Source organism: Pristiophorus japonicus, chromosome 22, assembly GCF_044704955.1.
Source record: "Pristiophorus japonicus isolate sPriJap1 chromosome 22, sPriJap1.hap1, whole genome shotgun sequence".
Lineage (NCBI taxonomy): Eukaryota > Metazoa > Chordata > Chondrichthyes > Pristiophoridae > Pristiophorus > Pristiophorus japonicus.
Window position 1 is genome coordinate 15,945,322 of NC_091998.1, and position 24,922 is coordinate 15,970,243.

The 24,922-nt window shown below is 46.9% G+C and overlaps 1 protein-coding gene across 6 annotated transcripts in view; it reads left to right on the forward strand.

Annotated features, from left to right (window-relative positions):
- The window catches only part of kcnma1a (potassium large conductance calcium-activated channel, subfamily M, alpha member 1a), a 1,078,477-nt gene that overhangs the window by 755,439 nt on the left and 298,116 nt on the right, over positions 1 to 24,922 (forward strand). For all 6 annotated transcript variants that reach the window (XR_011588354.1, XM_070865680.1, XM_070865679.1 and 3 more), the window contains exon 9: positions 5,037 to 5,128. Coding sequence is in view for 5 of the 6 variants with exons in the window: in XM_070865680.1 (XP_070721781.1) it covers positions 5,037 to 5,128 (92 nt within the window). In the remaining variant the exon portion in view is untranslated. The remainder of the gene's footprint in view (positions 1 to 5,036; positions 5,129 to 24,922) is intronic.

Here is a 24,922-nt window from a genome sequence, read left to right on the forward strand (position 1 = left end):
GGAAGGCCGCGAGCGTACCAGTGGACACCGCGTGCTCCATCTCCAGGTACACCCGAGCTCTACAAACCCGTGAGCATACTCACAGGTGCATACTTTACAGGGGTCAGAGCATTGTGACTAAACACTTCTTTCCTCCTATCCCCCCCCACCCCCAACAGCCATGTAATCTCCTGGGAGAGGCGGGAAGAAATCCAGGGCCAATAAGGGGTTAAATCCTCTCTGACACAAAACCAGTCCACATTTATTCTCTGACACCTGTGAGCAGCACTATGGGAGATCCATTTGTATATTTTAAAGTTAAAAGATGTTGGGCCCAGAAACCTCTCCATTACTACTGCCCCCCTCTATTATTAGTGCAATTGTTTATTTTTCTCTTTAAATAACGCTAATGAAACTGGTCTTCCTACTCCCCGAAGTAAAACTCCCTGCCTCTGGCAATCTTACCTCTGCCTTATGTTATCCACCCCATTCTCTCTCAGGCAGACTGTGGAGACAGTCAGTTATCAGTCTCCCTTTCGTGATTACTATAATTCGCACAGTCACTATGGATGGGGGGAGGACAGACTACCCAGGAGATCCCGGAAAGCCAATTCTGTCCATTTTTATGCGATATTCTATCAATGGATCCTACCCCTCTCTAAGCTTGGACTGATTAAACAGTCATAAGAACATAAGAATTAGGAGCATGTAATGTATTTGCTTCATGGGTTTTTTGCTTAAGAATTCGTAGCAACACATTGCTGTTAAGAACTAGTTGGTTTATTAGCAAAAGGTTAATACACATTACCAGTTCATCTACCAGGCTCTCAACCACCTGCCTCATCGTGGATCCCCCGAACCCAACTGGCTGGGGTTTTATTGAGTCTTGTGATCATCACATGACTGGCTAAGCCACTCACAGCTCATCAGCTCTACCAAGCTGTGAGCATTCTCACAGGTGCATACATTACAGGGCAGGAGTAGGCCATTCGGCCGCTCGAGCCTGCTCCGCCATTCAGTAAAATCATGGCTGATCTTCTACCTCAACTCAACTCCAGTCACTGAGTAAACAATCACTTATACATTATCCAGTGGCCTGTGCAGCTTCCCGCACAGTTTTTGTCACAGTTTCTGACCTAGAAGATTTGGTTATGCTATTGCCTGTACGAGTCAGCTGGATACCGACACAGCCCATCAGTAAGAGGCTCAGAGGAGCTGACTGCGGATTTTATCGGAGAGTCAATTATGAACATTTACAACTTGGGTATAAAAAATAATGGTGAATTTTAATGTTCGATAAGGAGGGTAAATATCAGTGCTGGCAATTGATCATTTTCCACTTTAAGCACCCTAGATTGTCATTAAGCATTCCAAGCTTAGCTATAGCATAGCCAGGTGTAACATAAATCAAAGATGTGTGTTGAGTTGTGAAATACGATGTATTTCCTGGAGTAGAATGGTCTGACAACACACAGCGAACAATTGCAAGTTGAGTTATGGTTACCAGCTGAGAGGGGTGTAAATCATATCCCACAGCTCATCATCTGCTTATGCTGCTCATTTTTAAGTAATTAAAATCATAAAAGTTAGGTATAAATGTAAATTTTACTTCAACTAAATTGATGCACGCACTATGGAAAGCTTCCAAAGCCATCACTAATTTTCTTCCCTGTTTTTGATCGTGTCTTTATTTTCGTGAAATATGGAAATGACTTTATTGAGAAGACCATATCGTTTTGACAATGCCGCAACTCGAAACTTGAGAGAGGAGCCACTCGGAATGCCTCCATTTTCCCACACGACTGCTGTCTTTGTGGCCTAAATAAGGCGGACAACTGTCACGCCTCTTTGTCCTGACTTACGGGCCATTTTGTTCAAATAAGAACGTAAGAAATAGGAGCAGGAGTCATCCATCTGGCCCCTCGAGTCTGCTCCGCCATTTAATAAGATTGTAGCTGATCTGATCTTGGCCTCAACTCCACTCCCTTATCATTCAAAAATCTGTTTATCTCTGCCTTAAATATATCCAATGACCCAGCCTCTGGGGTAAGGAATTCCAAAGATTCACGACCCTCTGAGCGAAGAAATTCCTCCTCATTTCCATTTTAAATGGGCGACCCCTTATTCTGAAACTATGCTCCCAAGTGCTAGACCCCCCCCCAGGAGGGGAAACATTCTCTCTGCATCTACCCTGTCAAGCCTCCTCAGAATCTGATACATTTCTCTAAGATCACCTCTCAGATGGCGTTGAAGTTGGCACAAATCCGTTCTGCCTAGAGCAGAGAGGGTCAAGTGACTCCGGCCTCCTGTTTTTGGGCTGGATTCAAAGCCTATTCCCACATGGCACCACTCAGCTCCTCACACATTGGCTTTTCTTTTTCAAACCGGGGTAGAGTTGCCTTTAAACACGACGAGTAAAAAGCTGAGATTGTTCGGGAATGCAGCTGGAATTTACTTTGTAAGTGGGATCATATAATCAAAATGTGTACTTTAATATTCTGTGTGTTAAAATGAGCTGGTGAAAATTAGTGGAATTTTAGCTTGTTACTCATTTTAAAACCAGTTCTATGAAAAACTTTCAGTGACGTAGATAATGTCGAAAGCACCATTTGTCTTGCTTCATGTGATCGGTTGTTGTTTTAAGCCATTGTGTTTTGTGCAATAATTTTGTACAAATGCTACCAACCGTAATCCCTTCTGTGCGATTTTTTTCCTTTTGATCAAGTGCTATTTTAGATCTGTAGTGCGGTTTTAGGATCCTATCCCTCTGTGACCCTTTCCAACTGCTAACAAACACGTGGCTATAGGTGCACTGCAGAGTTTGTACCCCTGGATGACAGAAAATCAAATTCATTTGTAACCGTCGCCAATGTGAAGCTAGAAAGTGGCGACATTAGCGGCCGAAGGCTTTTATCACAGACGTTCTGTTCTTTAAAAATTATTTTGATACTCTTTTTAAAATAGCGCAGAGATGAGAGTCAGCATTCATTGACTGGTGTAGGCCACAGACATGGTCCAGGCTATGGAAGCCAAAACCTTCAAGGACCAACTAAGAGGCTCACTGGTTTTATTTTAACTGCATTCAAATCTGTCAAGGTGACCATTCCTGGTACAGGTCCTCTTAACATACTGCTTTAATATCAGCAGCTCTTGTCATACATACGCCCACTGCAATATATTCAATGCAGTCACTCAGCTTCTGTGAAATAAGTCATGCTTATTCCTCATCTGCGTCCACTTTTAATTGGACTCTTCAATAAAAATGCTTAAAAGGACACGGTGTCCAAATACTTCTCTGTCAAAATGGGCCTAAAATCATGATTGACTTGATGTCCTCGCCTTGCTGTTCGAGGCCAAAAGAGAAAATTCAAATCCATAATTATGGTTTATCCCACAGCCAGCGCTGATAAATACTTCGACCTCCTCCCACACCATTCGATGGCTCAGATAGTGAAATGACCCTTCAGGTGGGTCTGAGCCAGGCAGGCCAAGTTGGTCTCGGGTTTGGTCGGTGCTGATTGGATCCAGAACTGTGGCAATGGTACCCCAATTAGCCTCAATTCCTCTGGGCGAGGGAGAGGGGTCACCAGCTCGAGTTTCTACCAGTGATCCACATGCAGTGACCCCAATGAAAAGGACAGATGAGTACAGAATGGGGACTGGCTGTAACGCTCCATGGTGGGACAGACTGCCAATACTCACTCTAAAGGCTCACATGAAAGAAAGAGACTTGCCTTTATATAGCGCCTTTCACAACCACCAGACGTCTCAAAGCGCTTTACAGCCAACGAAGTACTTTTGAAGTACTGGAGACATATGGAAAACCGAGAACATACAGGGTAGTCACCAGCCTACTCAGCAAGCAACCAGTTGCTTCAAAAGAGGGATTTAAAATAAATGACCAATCCATCTCCCCTCTCCATTTGTACTTTGCAGCAGCCAATAGAGATCATAGAACAGTACAGCACAGAAGGAGGCCATTTGGCCCATCGAATCTGCGCCGGCTCGTTCGAAGAGCAATCCAGTTAGACCCCCTCCCCCGCTCTTTCCCCAATTAAGATACTCAGCAGAATCTTAATCTATTTTTATTTCGATCGTAACTGCTACTGGATTTCAGTTGAATTCGTCTGAGCTGGAAATTCATTTCAGAATATAATTTCTAGCTAACCATGTTCATGAGATGAAACAAACACACCAAGTTTGGAACTCAGTGTATGTTAAGAAGATCTTGCAGTCTCTTTCATGTACAGCTTAGCTCCCTTGTCAGCTCGAGGTATGGACGTCCGAAACTTCAAATTTTGAACTTGAAATTTGCAAGCGAGAGCTTGCTTGTTATAGAGCCGCCATAGTGACTGTGAATCCCCAAGTGAATCTAGGTGGATCCCAAAATATTCATCCAGCTACAGCTCTGAGCTGCAGCCTGCCACAGGCAAGTGTTTGTTGCATGAAACATGGCAGATAGAAATTTTCTCTTGACTACTTTTGCAATTTTATTTCCTTCAATGTTGAAGCCTGTAAGCGAACTTTTTGAACTTGTTTGGCTGTTACGTGATCAGCTCTGACTGTTTTGTTTTTACCTTTTTTTTGTTTTTCTTCAAAAAAAAACATTATGATTTGGGTCCAATCATTTTCATTGATAAATTTCCTAAAACTCACAAACTAAACTGGCGCCAGCTCTCCTGAGCCCTCTGCCTCATTTGTTCTTTTAGCGGACGTAGTTCACGAGTTGCTTTTGCTGCACTGTTATGGAGACCTCTCTCGAGTCGGTGAGAGGCTCTCGTCGCCTAATCTCGAAGAGCTCCAATTTCTTTTTCGACTTTTTTTTTTCCGGGCCCTCCCCCCAAAAAAAAAAAATCAACTCTTCCTTCGTAAAATAGCTGAGCCCTTTTTGCTTTGTGAGTTCTAGTTTCAGCACAGCTGAGATTTTCTTCACAGATCTAATTCTTTTACAGTTTCAGATCTTAAGAACATCTTCTGAACCCTAGAACACAGCATCCTCCCCCCTCTCTTTGGCCTCTCTTTTTAGTCTACTCTTCTGTCTTCTATCTTCTTCTTAGGCCATGTTTGCAAGCTACGTCCCTGAAATCATAGAATTAATAGGAAACCGCAAGAAATATGGTGGTACCTATAGTGCGGTTAATGGAAGAAAGTAAGTATTCAATGAGGCTCTGCTGCCTCTGTTGCAGTAGAACACTCTCTGCATGCCATTTTCTTTTTCTGTTTCATGCATGTAGGCAATGTTTGCTCGCTACGTACCAGAAATTGCTGCTCTCATCCTTAACCGGAAGAAATACGGAGGGACTTTTAATGCGACTCGAGGCAGAAAGTAAGTTAAACCGGACAAGGTGTGCTTCTGTGTGACCTCTGGGCTCCCTCCTCTTTCATGGTGGCCAGTCGCCCATCGAGATTCGATCGTTTAGCTTGTGCTGTGGTCGCTAGGATTGGCACACTGTGGTTGGAGAAGAGGGCACATGTCACGTTCACGTTTATTAACTCTTTTTTTTATTTTTGGTCAGGGAGTGCCTCGAACAAGGAACCCTGTGGTTTTATTTAACCCATGGAAAAGGCTGAGGGCAAACAACATGGGCAGCCAGACTGTTCCTGCTACCTTGTTTTTAGCTTTCACCAAAAAAAAACTCACAACATCAGTGTCTTAATTTTCATATTTACCTCGTGTCAACCAAAATGATTTATTTCAAGGTCTCCTAGTTTAAAAAATATTTATTCTGGCCTTGTAGTCAGTCCTTCCATTGCTCTGATATTTTCATCTGCTGTATTTCCTGCACGCAGCTTGTATTTTCCATGTTTCATTAAAAATCCATGTGACTCTTCCATGGAAATCACTCCATGAGTACTTGCCAGAGTCTTGTCTGTCACCAGTGTTCAGTTCTGTGATACTGTGTGGTCTATAAAGCTTGGCCCTGATCTCCAGTCAAATCCCCCTGACCCTCCCTTCTCTTCCCACACCACCACCCCCCCCCTCCCCCCCAAAAAAACTCTGAAGGTCTCCGGTCCCAGCCCTTCAGCTCCTAAATGCTTTTGGCTTGCTTTACAGTCTCTGTCGACAGCTTGCTCGCCTGGGCAGGCATTCTGCTTGTAGATAGCCATTGCTTGTTGCTTCTGCTAAACATTTGTCTTTGTGGCCTCCCTCGGATTTTCGACCTCACCCTAATTGAAACTCGGCTCTTTCATCAGCACACGAACTGCCCGGTGGAGATAAAATTCCATGAAACAGTTCTTAATTTACGATTGGAGTTCATGTTTTTAAGACCTCAAGTCACTGAGACGTGCATCAGTGCTTGTATAGCTGGGAAACACTATGTGAGAGTCAGCATCCTTTGTTTTCAGCCTCATTTCCCTATTAGCAGAAGAAGATTGATGATATGTTGTGTTTGGCCAATATTTGGGGTTTCATTTGGAGCCTAGTGTTGAGAGAATGGGCTGTCAGAACGCTCAGACTCCCTGCCCAGGAGATAAGGCCATGTGGTAGTAATTTCCAGCCATGCAATGTCTTCCCCACAGCTGCCAATTGTGGCTTCTGGCCTCAGCCATGATAGCTGGCTACAGTTCTTGTCTGTCGTACAATCGCAACTTTCCTTTTCAATAAAGAGCAAGTTGATGCAAAGTGACATTTTATAAAACAACTTATTTTCCAACTTTCCAACGTTAATGTATCAACATAGCACTCGACACAAACACTCATTCTGCACAGCAACAGAACATCGGAACACCAATTAAGATAGCTTGCAGTTTGAGAGCTGTCATCATTCATCAGCACTCAGTGACGAGGATTAGGAAGGAAAAAGCCAGCAGATTATGGAATTGAATTAGCATGAATCCAGTGCAGTCGGGCAGTCAGTCAATAGTGCAGGCTGACAAAAGAAAGAAAGAAAGACTTGCATTTATATAGCGCCTTTCACGACCATCGGACGTTTCAAAGCGCTTTACAGCCAATGAAGCACTTTTGGAGTGTGGTCATTGTTGTAACGTGGGAAACGCGGCAGCCAATCTGTGCACAGCAAGCTCCCACAAACAGCAATGTGATAATGACCAGATAATCTGTTTTTGTTACATTGATTGAGGGATAAATATTGGCCAGGACACCGGGGATAACTCCCCTGCTCTTCTTCGAAATAGTTCCATGGGATCTTTTACATCCACCTGCGAGAGCAGACAGGGCCTCGGTTTAACGTTTCACCCGAAAGACGGCACCTCCGACAGTGCAGCGCTCCTTCAGCCCTGCACTGGGAGTGTCAGCCTAGATTTTTCATGCTGGAGCTCCTGAAGTGGGACTTGAGCCCACAACCTTCTGACTCAGAGACGAGTGTGCTAGCCACTGGCTGACACTGTAAAGGAGCATAATATCCCAAGGTCTGCTCTTCGACTGTCTTTGTAAACTCCTGAAATCGCTGCGTTCTGTAAGAAGGCAGCCAACAGCACTTCCTGTGAAGGCGATGATGCTTTTGGACGCGCTAGCGCAGCCATACGAGGATTAGAGCAGTAGATGGAGGCATGGCTGTGTCTGGTGCTGATGCTGGAGCTGTTTTTTACGTGTATCCCCCTTGGAGTTTCTGTTGCATGGCTGTGTTTGTACGTTGAGTCCCTGTAACCCTGGTTTATTCCATTTGTGTTATGTGTTTGGGCTTTCTGTTATGCTGTTTATTTCTTTTCTTTTTAACGTAAATACTACTTGTGTTTGACTTGCCTGTTTCCAATAACGTTATCACTCAGCCAGGTAATCCACTGAGTGGTTGAATCTGTTTTTTTGCATCTCGAGACGTAACCGGTTGAAGTGTTTGTCAAATTGAAGCACTATGGTAACTCGGGTCAGTTAAATTTTACATAGTTGCCTCTCAAACCCCGACCCACCAATGTTCCCTCTAAGCTGCGCTTGTGTGTGGCCACGCAATAATCGGCAAGGTCCTGCGCAAGCCGCTCACATGCTTTCCTATTGTAAATATCACGCATGCGCAGAGATTTAAAGAGACCACGCATTGAAATAGGCAGGCCACTCACAACAGAGGCAATTTAAAGGGAACATTGGGCCCCAGTAAATAAATGGACTGCCAGATATCTGCTACATATTCACCATATTGCCAGGGCCTATGTATGCCTGCCCTAAGTTTGTCAGGCATTGGTTGTGTTTTTGTTTCCCTCCCCCTCCAAAGACCAGGAGACGTTGATGCCTATCCACGGCAAAATGAGTATGAATCTAACACCCGGACGATTCCCTCTGCTTCCTATCGCCGCCTCAGACAGTGTACAGATATGGGGGGGGACAAAATTGCCCTGCCTCTTGATTAGAGGCGCTAACCCTCTGAGGCCGGGACGTTTAGCGCCTGGCGTGGAAGTCCCGCCGTTGCCGCAAAATTGCCTCTTACCGCCCCTCAGGGGAGCACAATCTCCTGTGCTCCACTTCCCTTGGGGGCAGTTCCCGGCATGCTACTGGGGCGGGGAGTCAGGCGCTACGCGAATGCTGCACGTAGCGCTGATGCGTTTCAATGCCCCACCCCTTCGCTTAAAGCGGAGGGCCGCTGCGCACTCTGCAAGGCCTCTGACGGCCTCCGCTGGGTCACCGGGGCAGCGTGCGACCGGGCCAGCGGCCCTGCAACCAAGACGGAGCGCCGTGCTGCACGATGGTGGCCCGGACCGCGCTCGGTCCCGCGAGTCGGACGACAAAAACTGGCAGCGACCCGGGGTGCTGGCTCCCTCCCCTTTAAACACCGCCCCGAGAGCAGATGTCCGCCAGCCTCGCCGCCTGCAGGGTTATTTCCCCCGTGGGGGGGGGGGGGGGTGAGAGGTCGGCGCGTGGGGGGTGAGGGGTCGCCGTGTGGGGGGTGAGAGGTCGCCACGTGGGGGCTGAGGGGTCGCCGTATGGGGGGGTGAGGTGTCGCCGCGTGGGGGGTGAGGGGTCGCCACGTGGGGGGTGAGGGGTCACCGCGTGGGGGGTGAGGGGTCACCGCGTGTGGGGTGAGGGGTCACAGCGTGGGGGGTGAGGGATCGCCGTATGGGGGGGTGAGGTGTCGCCACGCACGCTGATGATGTCATCACCGGTTGAGATTAGCGCCCCCTAGAGGTGCTAACGGGTCTAAAAAAAGGGGCAATTTCACCCCTGTGGGCTCCTATTTTCAGTATTACTGTTCGAGAACGGATGCCCAAAGGGATTGGGATTAATTGGGATCATATTCTCCACCACCAATGTCCCACCTCCTAAGAAGAACGTGCTTGCTCAAAGTTTTCTAAAAGGCTGACTTTTGGCACTGTAAATCCAACTACTGTCAACCCCTGTGCTGTCAGAAAGTGGCTTCTGCCATGGCCTTGCATGGATATCTGACTGATGGTGACTGAGGAGCAGTGTTGGGTCTGCAACACTGCAAGCAGAGTGGGTCAAACTCGCTAACATCAGAAATACAATTGGGCCCAATGGCTTATTATCCCTCATTCCCTTTGAATTTGATTTTGGGATTGGGGACGAGTTGAATCATTATTTTATGCCTGTCGCACCCTCCAAGCCGCAGTCGAGGCCAATAAAGAAGCTTGTGATCAGCGGATCTCTTGTCCACTTGGAGCCTGAGAGATGTGCTGCTGTGATGTGATGCCCGGTGCAGGACGCAAGACCTCACACAGCTCCTCGGACAACAGGCGTGGTGGCAACAAGCCACGACCAGCTGAGCTCCCTGCGGGTTGGCATTATCAAGGGCACAGGGTGGCATGTCTCAGTGATGCCAAGCGAGCTGCAGCCCTGCCCCCAGTAATGGAGAATGAGGAAATCCTGCAGCAGCTTCACTGGGAGATTATAAAAATAACAAGTGCATGGTGCACGATTAAATAGTCTTAGCACTTCGGGTTGTAAAAGCAATCGCTCCATAATCATAAATGGCTGGTTCGCCACCTGCATACAATATGTTACTGAGCACAGAGACTTCTGATCTAAATAAGGTTTCTCGTTTCAAACATCGTAAAATTCTCATCAAAAAGATCCCGAAGCTGAATTCAACAAATCTTTTTTTTAACAGAATGGAATAGATTGCTCCTTTTATCCAGCAATTATTTCGGGGCGTTTCAGTTCTACATATTTTAAATGAATGTCTTGCGCTCAAGCATAAGTGTAGAACCTGGGGGGTGGCGGGGTTGGGGGGGGCGGGGAATTTGGTTGTTTAGTTCCACCATTAGTGCCAGAGAGGGACGCTGAGAGGCCTCCCGCCCCTAGCGCGTGCCGCGAACCTCACTGGTGGTCTAGCGGCGGTGCTGCCATTTAGCGCTGCGCACTCTAGCGCCTCCCACTGGTGACGCCTAGAGTGTACAATGCCCCCTTTGCGACGCATTTCCGAAATTGACCGCTTTCGCCTGCCATAGCGCTGGGCGCTGCTCCCGACCGGGGGAATCAGACGATGCGCAGAGGATCCCGGGGCCATATCGCTGGCAATGAAGAGGGTAAGTGTTGAGAGTCACGTTTTTAACAATTACTTACATCTCTTACCTGTGGAAGGCTGTGGGTCGCCTCTCTTCCGTTGTTCTGCAGGTATCACATGGTCAACCTCGCCTGCTCTTTAGGCGCTAGGATGCCGGTATCCTCGAGAAGCGTTACCGCGCTACCGCCACACGATGGGCCTTTAGCGCCTCAAGAGGATTGTGCAACATTTCCCTTAGCGTTCCACTCTCCTCTTGGGGGCGATAACACCGAATATCCCACTTTGAGGCGGTAGGCATCACCCGGCGCTAAAGGTAGCGCCCTGACGGCATCATCGCCTCAAAGTGGGCGGTGCCGAATTTCAAGCCCACTGTCCCCCAAAAAAAAGATATTTGTTCACGGGATGTGGGCGTCGCCGGCAAGGCCAGCATTTATTGCCCATCCCTAATTGCCCCTTGAGAAGGTGGTGGTGAGGCTTGTTAGGCCATTTCAGAGGGCAGTTAATTGCCAACCACATTGCTGTGGGTCTGGAGTCACCTATAGGCCAGACCAGGTAAGGGCGGCAGATTTCCTTCCCTGCAGGCCGTTACTGAACGGATGGATGGGTTTTTACGACATTTCGGTAGTTTTACAGTCACCATTAATGATGCTAGCTTTTCATTCCAGATTTATTTAATTTTCCAAATTGGCCTCCTTCGTATAGTTATACACAAAATAAAGATTGAAATGGTCTTTTAAGAGGGGCGGGCGGGGGGAGGGGGGTTTAATGTTACACATTTGAGATAAATGTTCACCTGTGGCAGTCGGTATTATACCGAATGCTTTTCTCCATCCCGATCAGGTAAGGATATTTATATTACCTTTATTTTGAATTGCAGTCGTGGGTGTTTATGACAAAGGGTCTGTTTCCCCTCTCCTTCTGGTGGTGGTGGATTTGTATCTGAAACGCGTCGGCTGTCTGGGGAAAGGAAAGGGAAGGAGAGGCCCGATCCCCGTCAGTCTCGTTGCAGATAATAATCCAAATTGCTCCCAAGCTCTTTGGGGCAAGGCATTTGTGTGTCGGAATCTTGTGTTGGATGTGCTTTTGCAATCAATGCTGAACTCTGCCAGTCCAGTTATGTATCTCAATCTTGCCAGGCCATTGGTGGGTACGCATTAGGTGCCTGGTGGTGGGTACATATCTGAATCTTGGCAGGGCAGGTATGCATCAGATGTCTGGCAGTCTGGTGGTGGGTACACGTCTGAATCTTGCCATGCTATTTGTGGCTATGCCTCAAGTCCGGTGGTGGGTATATGGCTTAATCCTGCCAGGCTATTTGTGGGTATGCATCAGGTGTCTGGCTGTCCGGTGGTGGTATATGTCGAAACCCCTGGTGGTGCAGAAGGGGCTCACTGGTCTTAAGTCCCCATTTATCCAAAAGGCACTTCCTCTTTCCTAGAGCTGTGGAAATCGAAGCTTGTGTAGAGCTTTCCAAACCATTGGGACCCTGGAGTTAGCGGGAAAGGCTGTTGGTGCCAACCCTGTGATAGAGCCAGCAGCTCTCGACCTCTCCCTCGAGGCGAGTCCCTGCAGGCGACTACAGGGTCCCAGAACTCCTGGCCTTCAGCTTCCTACCATCTAGTTATGGAAGGCAGTGAACCTCCAAAACAAGTCCAACAATAAAATGATCGGAGTTGATCTTTTCAAGCCAACCTATCTGGTCTGTATTGATATTTCAAATTGGTTCTCTCCCGATTCACTACAGCAATTAGAGAAACTCTTGAAAAGTGGAGGTTCTGCAGGGGGCGTGACAGATCACCAGACTGGTGTACCAGCATGGTTGGCCACTGAATGACCAGACACAAGATCCCCCCATGTGACAAGCTCCCAATCTCAGCCAGGCGTTAAAGAGACGGGGTGGGGAGAGTGTTGGGGGAGATGCATAGAAGGCATTAGTAGATATTACACAGCTACATTCCTCTCATTCACCTCCTACCTGGTACTGCAGTGTCCTGGGGAATGGTGCTCGGCACTTGGGGGAACCAAAAGAAATCAAAGTGATGACAAAAGTGCTGGTTGGCCTTCACTGTATTATTCATTCCATTGTACTCCACACTTGAGCCTTTTCTTCTCCACCAGTGGAAGAGGTATATACAGGGGAAGAGGTATATATAGGAGCTTAACGCCTGACCACGCAGATGTTTCTGTTCCGATTTATAAACTTAGACACCCAAGCGTTTGAGAAAATGTTTACTGTCGTTTCTCTAAAAGATGTTTCCATGTGATTCCAGATTTTTTTGTAAGATTAGATTTTACATTCTTCACAATGGAGTTGACTTATGTTGAATATTTTTTCCTAATTATCAATTACCTCTCCTGCGAACTCATCCAATGACCAGATTACTTCAGAGGTTCTTTCATTTACTAATCAAAGTTACACAGATTCGCACTACTTAATGTTGCTTAACGTTCTGTTAAGTTATTATTTTTTTGGGTTCTGTGCATATCTAACTACTGCCGTTTGAAAGCCCCAGAGATGAGAATGAATAAACGGATGACGTGTTTTGTTTGAAATGTAATTGACTGCTGGTGTAGCTCTCCCACTCCTCAAGAATGAATTTCCACCACTCCTTCCCGGACCTCAACACAGATATTAAGCTTTAATGACCACTTCCTTTTGTGTTGTATTAGTTTTGTTCCCGACCTCCTCCCAACAATGTCTGTGCAGTTGTCTGAGCCTCGTATGTTTTAAACTCACTCCTGGTCATCACATTCTGTTCTTTTTGGGATTATACTTGGAATTCTGTGTCCACATATTTGTGAATACAAATTTGTTACCTCAGTAGCTTAAATTCGATGCTCATTATTCCAGCATTTTTATTTGTTCTCTAATGAAAGCGTCTCTGAAGTAGAGCACAAGTTTGGTCCCAGTTAGAGTATTGTGTCCTATTCTGGGCGCCACACTTTAGTAAGGATGTCCAGGCCTTGAAGAGGGTACAGAAGGGATTTACTGGAATTGTTCCAAGGATGAGGGACTTCAGTTACATGGATCGACTGGAGAAGCTGGGAATGTTCGCCTCAGAGCAGAGAAGGCTAAGAGGAGATTTGATAGAAGTGTTTAAAACGAAGGGTTTAGATCGAATAAATGAACAGAAACTGTTTCCAGTGGCTGACGGGTCGGTAACCAGAGGGTCCACATTTAAGGTGATGGCAAAAGAACCAGAGAAAACAGGAAGAAAAACTTTTTTACGCAACGCGTGATTAGGATTTGGTACGAGCTGCCTGATAGGGTGGTGGATACAGATTCAATAGTAGCCTTCAAAGGGGAATTGGGTAAATATTTGAAGGAGAACAAAAGGGATTTGGGGGAAGAGCCGGGGAACTGGAACACTCTTTGAAAAAGCCAGTGCAGACTCGATGGGCCGAATGGCCTCCTTCTGTGCTGTACAATTCTATCATTCTATGACTTTTGCTAAGTTAGCTGATCTCAGGTGGTCAGAGTGCCACAGCTGGCCTCTGTTAGAGTGGAGAACATCAGCTTATGTTCCCGTTCCTGTTTGCTGCCTGAGATTATCTGATCGAATCGTGCCTTGTGGATGTTGCATGGGAACATGATCAAGATCAGTTGTGATGTCCCCTTGGAGAAATATCCACAGACACTTGCAGAGGTTGATTATGAGCAACGGCTATTTACGTGAGGTAGCACAGGACACGGTGCCAGTCGAACTCTATCTCCGCAAGATGTTAATCTTGTCAGAGAGTGAGAACGGAGAAGTGGCCAAAACTAGTCAGACTCGAAACATCAGAATCTCTTTAAAACTGTTTAAAAAAAAATATATATATATTTTCACCAATTTCAGCCTCTCCTTCTCCGAGGGTGTTGACTGTTGTTGGGAATCAGCAGGGAGCAGGATTCCTTCATTACCTCACTCAGGTGACCATTCTTCATGGCTGAGCCCATGCAGTGTGTGTCAGCGGTTGATTTGATGTGAGGTGGGGGATTGGGTTGCGGGGGGGAAGGGATGATACCAAGACCCACCCAGTCTCCGCCCAATACCCAGACGCGTATATGTTCCCGCAGTGGTTATTGGATCGCGATCAGGAGCACGAACCGGGGCTGATTTTCACCTCCCCAACCCAGGGTCCCTGAGACCAATTGTTTAGTTACGACTGCACCCCTGGTGAAAATAAAAGGAAATATTCGTAACTGTTTTATTTTTAAAGAGATTCTGATGTTTGGCGTCCCTCTATTTTTTGGGGCCATTTTTCTGTCCCTCACTGTGAGAATAACTAACTGAGCACAGCGTGTATTGTATATGCAAACACTCTCTTAATGACTCAACGAGGTAGGGGTATGGCACTTGAACTGTTCAGATATAGTCCTTTATTGCAGCACCTAGAGTGAGGATACCAAGAGGTGAGCTCTCTTTTATACTGGGTTATCTGCAGTGTACAGGTGACCCTTAGGTCTCCGGCAGCAGCACCCTCTGGTGTACAGGTATGGTATATACAGGGTGAAGGTACATTCAAGTCTAGTGTTACAGTACATCATTGACATGCATACATAACAGCGTGGAATCGAACCGAGGACCTTCCGGTCCAGATGGCATTGCCTTCATCAACTGAGCTCTTTCTTTAACTACTTTTATTTAAGCCGTGAACGCTGTTGACGTCATCTGAGTTACTCTCCCCAACCCTGAGGAAAATTTAACATCCATTGTAGTGGCATAACCCGGAAAGCAATCTCGATCAGTTAACGTGTCACCTTATGTTAGATTAGCTTCCTCCTCCAATCAGGCCTAGTAACCCCTCCCAACCAGCCCACAGAGGTATCAGCAATACTCATAGTTCCAATTAAAATAATTAAGACACACAAGAAAGCCGCTACCAGCTTCTCCTCCACTCCACAGACTGGGCCTCTTTTCTCTTGGAAAAAGAAGGCTGAGGGGGTGACTTAATAGAGGTCTTTAAAATTATGAAAGGTTTTTGTAAAGTCCTGTCCCCTCAGTACAGATTCACACGAGGCATGTAGTGAAGTCAAGGTCACTCTGGACCTGCACCTTTATTTCACAGCTCTGGAATGCTGCACTTGCCTGAGACCTCTCCTTATATACCTGTCTCTTGCAAGTGCACCCCTGGTGGTAAGGTATGCTGGTGATTACAGGTCATATCTTATTACAGTAATGTATAGCATGTTAGGATCCAGTTATATATAATAATGTAAGATACATGACACCACCCTCCCCCAAGGTCTTATTGTCTTTATAGGTTCAGTCTCTCAGGTGGTCTACGCTCTCGCGTGGAGCGTCTGAGTTGTGGTTCAGTTGTTTGCCTTGGTGTCTGTTTTTCTTTGGGTGTGGTTGCTGGTATCTCGCCTGGGCTGTCTGTTTTGATTGGTGTGATTGTTGGTGTCTTGCCTGGGCTGTCTGTTGGGATTGTCCTTTCCTCAGGTTGTTCCCTCTGTCTGTCCACCAGGTGTGTTCGAGTTCCACATTGTAGTCTTCCTCTGGTTCCGCAGTGTTGTTGGTAAATCTGCTTTTGACTTGGTCGACATGCCTCCGGCAGGTTTTGCCATTGTCCATTTGTACTACCAGTAGCCTGTTTTCTTCCTTGCCCGTTACTGTCCCTGCAAGCCATTTGGGACCCCTGCCATAGTTTAGCACAAACACTTTGTCCTCTATCTCATTCCATCTCCCCCTCGAATTTCTGTCATGGTACTCAGTCAGCTTACGGCGCTTTGCCTCAACGATTTCGTGCATGTCTGGGAGGATTAATGAGAGTCTTGTTTTTAAAGTTCTTTTCATCAACAGTTGCGCGGGGGGGATCCCAGTCAGTGAGTGCGGACGAGATCTGTATGCCAGAGCAGTCGCGACAGGCGACCCTGCAGCGTGGGACCTTGGATTTTAAGCATGCCTTGTTTAATGATTTGCACTGCTCTCTCCACCTGGCCGTTGGAGGCCGGCTTGAACGGTGCCGTCTTGACGTGATTTATGCTGTGGTTAATTATAAAGTCTTGGAATTCTGCGCTGGTGAAGCACGGACCATTGTCACTGACCAATATGTCAGTGATTCCGTGCGTTGCAAACATGGTTGCGAGGCTATCCACAGTGGTGAAGGTTGTGCTCGAGTTTAAAATGGTGCATTCGATCCACTTTGAAAATGCATCTGCAACTACGAGGAACATTTTGCCCATGAATGGGCCCGCATAGTCTACGTGCACCCGCAACCACGGTTTGGTAGGCCAGGAGCTCAGTGGAGCCTCCCTGGGGGCATTGCTGAGTTGGGCACAAATGGTGCACCTTCGGACGCAGAGCTCCAAGTCTGCGTCAATACCAGGCCACCAGACATGGGATCTGGCTATGGCCTTCATGAGAACGATCCCCGGGTGCTCGCGGTGGAGCTCCCGGACAAATGCCTCTCTGCCTCGCAGAGGCATGACTACTCGGCTGCCCCACATCAGGCAGTCTGCTTGTAGTGATAGCTCATGCATGCGCCTGTGAAAGGGTTTTAATTCCTCGGGGCAGGCATCGCGAGCATCTGCCCAGTCAGCGGTTAGGACACATCTTTTTACTAAGGATAACGTGGGGTCGCTGGCCGTCCAGACTCTGATTTGGCGAGCCGTCATGGGCGAACCTGTGGACTCAAAGGCATTGATTGCCATGACTATCTCACAGTCCTGTTCGTCAGACCCTTCCGTGGTCACCAGGGGTAGCCTGCTGAGCGCGTCAGCACAGTTGTCTGTGCCTGGTCTGTGCCTTATGGTATAGTCGTAGGACGCCAGCATGAGTGCCCACCGTTGAATTCACGCCGAGGTGTTGCCGTTTATTGCCTTGCTCTTGGATAGGAGGGACGTGAGGGGCTTGTGGCCGGTTTCTAACGCGAACTTGGCCCCGAAAAGGTATTGGTGCATCTTTTTGACACCGTACACGCACGCAAGCGCCTCCTTCTCTACCATTCCGTATACGCGCTCCGCCCGTGAATGTGACCTGGAGGCATAAGCTATGGGTTGTAATTTGCCCGCACTATTGACATGTTGCAAAACGCACCCGACCCCATACGCTGATGCATCGCATGTGACAACTAGCTTTTTACCTGGATCAAAGAAAGTCAAAACACTGTTGGAACACAAAAAGTTGTGTGCCTTATTGAAGGCGCGTTCCTGGGCGTCCCCCCAAAACCAATCGCACCCCTTCCTGAATAGCACGTGGAGAGGCTCCAGCAGTGTGCTTAAGTTCTGCATAAAGTTCCCAAAGTAATTGAGTAGCCCGAGAAAGGCACGCAGTTCTGAGACATACCGGGGCCTGGGTGCCAGGCGAATTGCTTCTGTTTTGGACTCTGTTGGGCGGATTCCATCAGCGGCAATCCTTCTGCCCAAAAATTCAATCTCGGGTGCGAGAAACAGGCACTTGGATTTCTTGACTCGTAGGCCTACCCGATCCAACCACTTTAGTACTTCCTCCAAATTACGGAGATGGGAGTCGGTGTCCCTGCCCGTGATAAGTATGTCGTCTTGAAATACAACCGTCTCCAGGATGGACTTGAGCAGACTCTCCATGTTGCGCTGGAATATGGCAGCTGCCGACCTGATGCTGAATGAGCATCGATTGTACATGAAAAGGCCTCGATGTGTGTTAATGGTGGTGAGTAGCTTGGATTCCTCGGTCAATTCTTGCGTCATATACGCAGATGTGAGGTCTAATTTTGAGAAAAGTTAACCTCCAGCCAGTGTGGCAAATAAGTCCTCCGCTCTGGGCAGCGGGTACTGGTCCTGTAGGGAGACTCTGTTTATGGTAGATTTGTAGTCCCCACAGATTCGTACGGATCCATCAGGCTTCATGACTGGGACGATGAGACTTGCCCAGTCGCTAAATTCCACAGGTGATATAATGCTTTCCTGCAGAAGCCTGTCTAGTTCGTGTTCAATCTTTTCCCTCATCACATAGGGTACAGCTCTGGCCTTGTGATGGACCGGTCTAGCATCCTGTGTGTGTGAGTGAGTGAGTGCGTGTGTGTATGTGTGCGCGTGAGTGCACGTGAGTGCTTGTGAGTGTGTGTGCGAGTGCGTGTGCACTCATACACGCACTCACACACACACTCACTCACACTCATGCTCACACTCACACATGCACTCACACACTCACACATCTCTCTCTTTATAAAATTACAAAAGCCTCTGCAGAAACAATCCCTATTTGTTTCAATTCTTTGTTTCACCTCCTGCAAGTACATCTGCACCTCTTCACTTTGTCCTTGCCACTTTGCATTCACACGAAGAATGTTATTTTAAATTGGAACTTAGAATCCTGAAATGCTCCCATGAGATCCTAATCATGTAATGGTCTTTGAACTCGCCAAGAGCAGTCTGCTGGAACATCTGCCCTTCGCTGGAGGGTTTAACCCGTGATTTATAAAGAATAAAGAACTCCAAGAGATGGCCTCTTTGTTATGTGGCTTCTTTGTCAACATCTGGGAAACTGAGCACTAAAAGCCAAATCTAAATTTAAGTTGAAAAGAGAAATTAAGGCAGGTGACCAAAAGCTTGGCCAAGGGGGTAGGTTTTAAGGAGCATCTTGAAGGAGGATTGAGAGGTAGAGAGGTTTAGGCAGGGAATTCCAGAGCTTAGGGCCTAGGCAACAGAAGGCAAGGCCAATGGTTGAGCGATTATAGAGTATTTATAACCTCAGGATATCCCAAAGAGCGTTACAGCCAATGAAGTATTTTTTGAAGTGCAGTCACTGTTGAAAGCTGGGAACAACAGTGACTACATGCCAGAAAAGTGTGTTGGAGATGAGATGAGGGGAAATCTGACAAAAGAACAGTAAATAAAAACACTAAATACTAGCTCTTCAGCATCTGAAAGCAGAAGGGGCTTGAGATCACTGAAACCATTTGCCTGTCAGCTGCCGGCTGGCTGCTGGCTATTTTCTATTTGGCGTTCTGGTCATCCGTTGTATCAGGGACCTGAGACCTTACAGTCAGTCCCTGGACTGACGCAATCTGTACCTTCCAGCGACCCTTACCTAGACTAATAACAACACATTCATTGATACATTTGTCATCTTAAAAACGCAACCCAGTTGCTTTTCATAGTTTCTCAGACAGTTGTGGTCAATTGGAACCTCGTTTTACAATTACAGGATAGCTTCTTAGTTAATTTCTTGCCAATTCTGTTAGGAGACCCACTCCTGGCTGGCCTCCCACATTCTACCCCACATAAACCTGAAGTCACCCAAAACTTGGCTGCCCTTGTCCTAACTCGCACCAAATCCTGCTCACCCATCACCCCCTGTGCTCGCTGCCCGTGTCCTAACTCGCACCAAGTCCCCTTCACCCATCACCCCCTGTGCTCACTGACCTACATTGGCTCCCGGTTAAGCAACACCTCAATTTCAAAATTCTCATCCTTGCTTTCAAATCCCTCCATGGCCCTCGCCCCTCCCTATCTCTGTAATCTCCTTCAGCCCCACCCCCCGAGATGTCTGCGCTCCTCTAATTCTGCCCTCTTGAGCGTCCCTGATTGTAATCGCTCAACCATTGGTGGCCGTGCCTTCTGTGGCCTAGACCCTAAGCTCTGGAATTCCCTGTCTAAACCTCTCTACCTCTCTTTCCTCCTTTAAGACGCTCCTTAAAACCTACCTCTTTGACCAAGCTTTTGGTCACCTGTGCTAATTTATTCTTATGTGTCCCGATGTCAAATATTTTGTCTCAAAACACTCCTGTGCAGTGCATGGGACATGTTACTATGTTAACGGCGCTATATAAATACAAGTTGTTGTTGTTAAAGAGCAGCACAGCGACCAGTGGCGATCCCTGCAGTCATGCTGCCATCATTGGTTTACCACATCCAGTCTGGTCCATAAGTATTATTTCAATGTGTAGCTTACATTGTGCAGCCCTCAGCAGAAATCAACGACCTCCCGAAGGATTTATATACACACAGTGAAATGCAAATTCCCAGATGACTGCATACTGTTAGTGTATCTCTTCGACCACTTATGATTTACAGCAGTTACCCAGCTTTTATATTCAATGCACATTATCCACACTTCACAATTTTTCTGCCGAACAATAAATCATCTATGTATTTGATCCCAAGTTTATTCTCTTCCTCTGCTGGAGGCAGTTCCACAGATACCGTCAGCCCTCCAGTGCATTGTCCACCTGTCTGAATCTGGACGGTAGCAACTGTCTGTGAAGGGGTTTATTGGGGTATGTGTGGGGTATGTGAAGGGGTTCATTGGGTTGGAGTTGGGGTGTGTGAAGGGGTTTATTGGGTTGGAGTTGGGGTATGTGAAGGGGTTCATTGGGTTGGAGTTGGGGTGTGTGAAGGGGTTTATTGGGTTGGTGTGTGAGGTGCGTGAGGGGTTTTATTGGGGTATGTGTGGGGTGTGTGAAGGGGTTTTATTGGGTTGGTGTGTGGGGTGTGTGAAGGGGTTTATTGGGTTGGTGTGTGACAGGGTTTATTGGGGTATGTGTGGAGTGTGTGAAGGGGTTTTATTGGGTTGGTGTGCGGGGTGTGTGAAGAGGTTTATTGAGGTATGTGTGGAGTGTGTGAAGGGGTTTATTGGGGTATGTGTGGGGTATGTGTGGAGTTTATTGGGGTGGAGTGTGGGGTGTGTGAAGGGGTTTATTGGGGTGGAGTGTGGGGTGTGTGAAGGGGTTTATTGGGGTATGTGTGGGGTGTGTGAAGGGGTTTATTGGGGTATGTGTGGGGTATGTGTGGGGTTTATTGGGGTATGTGTGGGGTGTGTGAAGGGGTTTATTGGGGTATGTGTGGGGTATGTGTGGGGTTTATTGGGGTATGTGTGGGGTTTATTGGGGTATGTGTGTAGTGTGTGAAGGGGTTTATTGGGGTATGTGTGGGGTGTGTGAAGGGGTTTATTGGGTTGGTGTGTGGGGTGTGTGAAGCGTTTATTGGGGTATGTGTGGGGTGTGTGAAGGGGTTTTATTGGGGTATGTGTGGGGTGTGTAAAGGGGTTTATTGGATTGGTGTGTGGGGTGTGTGAAGGGGTTTATTGGGGTTGGTGTGGGATTTGTGAAAGTTATTATTGAGTTGGTGTGTTGGGTATATTGGACGATAAGGACATAAGAATTAGCATCAAGAGTAGGCCATACGGCCCCTCGAGCCTGATTCGCCATTCGATAAGATCATGGCTGATCTCAAGCTCAAATCCACTTTCCCACCCATATCCATATCCCTTGATTCCCCTAGACTCTCAAAATCTATCGATCTCGGCCTTGAATATACTCAGAGACTCAGCATCCACAGCCCTTTTGGGTAGAAAATTCCAAAGATTCACAATCCTCTGAATGAAGAAATTTTTCCTCATCTCAGTCTTGAATGCCTGACCCTTTATCCTGGACTATGTTCCCTAGTTCTAGTCTGTCCAGCTAGGGGAAACAACTTCTCAGCGTCTACCCTGTCAATCCTGTATATGTTTCAATGAGATCTCCTCTCTTTTAAATGCGAGAATATAGACCCAATCTACTCAATCTCTCCTCACAGGACACACTTCTGATTCCCAGGAATCAATCTAATGAACCTATGTTGTACCGTCTCTAAGGCAAATATATCCTTTCCTCCAACCACTGTCTGTCTCACCTGTGACAGAGACTGTGACTCCCATACTGGACTGTTCAGTCACCTGAGAACTCACTTTTAGAGTGGAAGCAAGTCTTTCTCGATTTCGAGGGACTGCCTATGATGATGATGATCCTTAGATAAGGAGACCAAAACTGAGCGTAGTACTCCAGGTCTTGCTGCAATAGCAAGATTTCCTTGCTCTTCTACGCCAAACCCCTTGCAATAAAGGCCAACGTGTGATTTGGGGTTTTACCCATCGTGATTTTAGTTCTCTCCGTCTGTCAAATTAAATGGTTATCAGTCCTGATACAACACAACTCTCCAGATAAGTCACTATCTCAACTCTCTTTTGAAATTATGTACGCTGGGAACTGTCTAATTTTCTCACATCCATCTGTATCTCTGCCTGTCTGGCACTAACTCTAACGTGTCACCTCAATAACTCTTCAATGCTCTGTTAGACTTTTATCAAAGCTGACAATTGATTTCCCCTCAACAGTCTCGACACAGATAGAAAACCCTTCACCACAGACAAACCATAAAGCACAAAAACAAGATTCTTCTGATTACTGTGCTGTTGACAGTCATTTTCCAACATTCCATTGACTCTGGATCAGTTCCTATGGAGTGGAGGGTAGCCAATGTAACCCCACTTTTTAAAAAAGGAGGGAGAGAGAAAACCGGGAATTATAAACTGGTCAGCCTGACATCGGTAGTGGGTAAAATGATGGAATCAATTATTAAGGATGTCATAGCAGTGCATTTGGAAAGAGGTGATATGATAGGTCCAAGTCAGCATGGATTTGTGAAAGAGAAATCATGTTTGACAAATCTTCTGGAATTTTTTGAGGATGTTTCCAGTAGAGTGGACAAGGGAGAACCAGTTGATGTGGTATATTTGGACTTTCAGAAGGCTTTCGACAAGGTCCCACACAAGAGATTAATGTGCAAAGTTAAAGCATATGGGATTGGGGGTAGTGTGCTGACATGGATTGAGAACTGGTTGTCAGACAGGAAGCAAAGAGTAGGAGTAAATGGGGACTTTTCAGAATGGCAGGCAGTGACTAGTGGGGTACCGCAAGGTTCTGTGCTGGGGCCCCAGCTGTTTACACTGTACATTAATGATTTAGACGAGGGGATTAAATGTAGTATCTCCAAATTTGCGGATGACACTAAGTTGGATGGCAGTGTGAGCTGCGAGGAGGATGCTATGAGGCTGCAGAGCGACTTGGATAGGTTAGGTGAGTGGGCAAATGCATGGCAGATGAAGTATAATGTGGATAAATGTGAGGTTATTCACTTTGGTGGTAAAAACAGAGAGACAGACTATTATCTGAATGGTGACAGATTAGGAAAAGGGGAGGTGCAAAGAGACCTGGGTGTCATGGTACATCAGTCATTGAAGGTTGGCATGCAGGTACAGCAGGCGGTTAAGAAAGCAAATGGCATGTTGGCCTTCATAGCGTGGGGATTTGAGTACAGGGGCAGGGAGGTGTTGCTACAGTTGTACAGGGCCTTGGTGAGGCCATACCTGGAGTATTGTGTACAGTTTTGGTCTCCTAACCTGAGGAAGGACATTCTTGCTATTGAGGGAGTGCAGCAAAGGTTCACCAGACTGATTCCCGGGATGGCGGGACTGACATATCAAGAAAGACTGGATCAACTGGGCTTGCATTCACTGGAGTTCAGAAGAATGAGAGGGGACCTCATAGAAACGTTTAAAATTCTGACGGGGTAAGACAGGTTAGATGCAGGAAGAATGTTCCCAATGTTGGGGAAATCCAGAACCAGGGGACACAGTCTAAGGATAAGGGGGAAGCCATTTAGGACCGAGATGAGGAGGAATTTCTTCACCCAGAGAGTGGTGAACCTGTGGAATTCTCTACCACAGAAAGTTGTTGAGGCCAATTCACTAAATATATTCAAAAAGGAGTTAGATGTAGTCCTTACTACTCGGGGGATCAAGGGGTATGGCGAGAAAGCAGGAATGGGGTACTGAAGTTGCATGTTCAGCCATGAACTCATTGAATGGCGGTTCAGGCTAGAAGGGCTGAATGGCCTACTCCTGCACCTATTTTCTATGTTTCTATGTTCACAGATCTAAATATTCCATTCCTATCACTTTTCAAATATCTTTCTCATCATTTCCAATGTGATTCCATACGGCAGCAGTGAAGGGGAAAAGAAGGTATAAAATCATCAGACGTTTGAGCATTTTCGGGCCAATGTTTCGCACAAGGTGAAACCAAGTATTGGTTGATTCCTGAGATGAAGGGGTTGTCTTATGAAGAAAAGTTGAGTAGGATGAGCCTATACTCATTGAAGTTTAGAAGAATGAGGGATGATATTGAGACGTGTAAGATTCTGAGGGGCCTTGACAGGGTAGATGCAGAGAGGATGATTCCCCTTGTGGGGGAATCTAGAACTGGGGGGCATAGTTTCAGAATAAGGTGTCGCCCATTTAAAACAGAAATGAAGAGGAATTTCTTCTCTCAGGGTGGTGAATCTTTAGAATTCCCTGCCCCAGAGAGCTGTGGAGACTGGATCGCTGAGTATATGTAAGGCGGCGATAGACAGATCTTTGAGCGATGGGGGAGTCGAGGGTTATGGGGAGTGGGCGGGGAAGTGGAGTTGAGGCCAAGATCAGATCAGCCATGATCTTATTGAATGGCGGAGCAGGCTCGAGGGGCCGAATAGCTGACTCCTGCTCCTATTTCTTACGTAAGTATTGACGGGGTGCTGCAACTTTGGACTTTGCGTAAACTCTTGGTTGCTTGCTGTGCGTTATGTGTGGCTGTGACTAGTGTTCCGTCTTGCAGTTGGTTCAGAACAGCACAAGGCCATTGGGGTTATTTTTTTGGCAATATATCAGGGCCTTTCCCTGTGCCACATGATTGTTTGAGAGCCATCAAAACTGGGCACTACTGATGCACTTAAATGCCCAGTTGTAAGTGCCTCTCCTTCATTC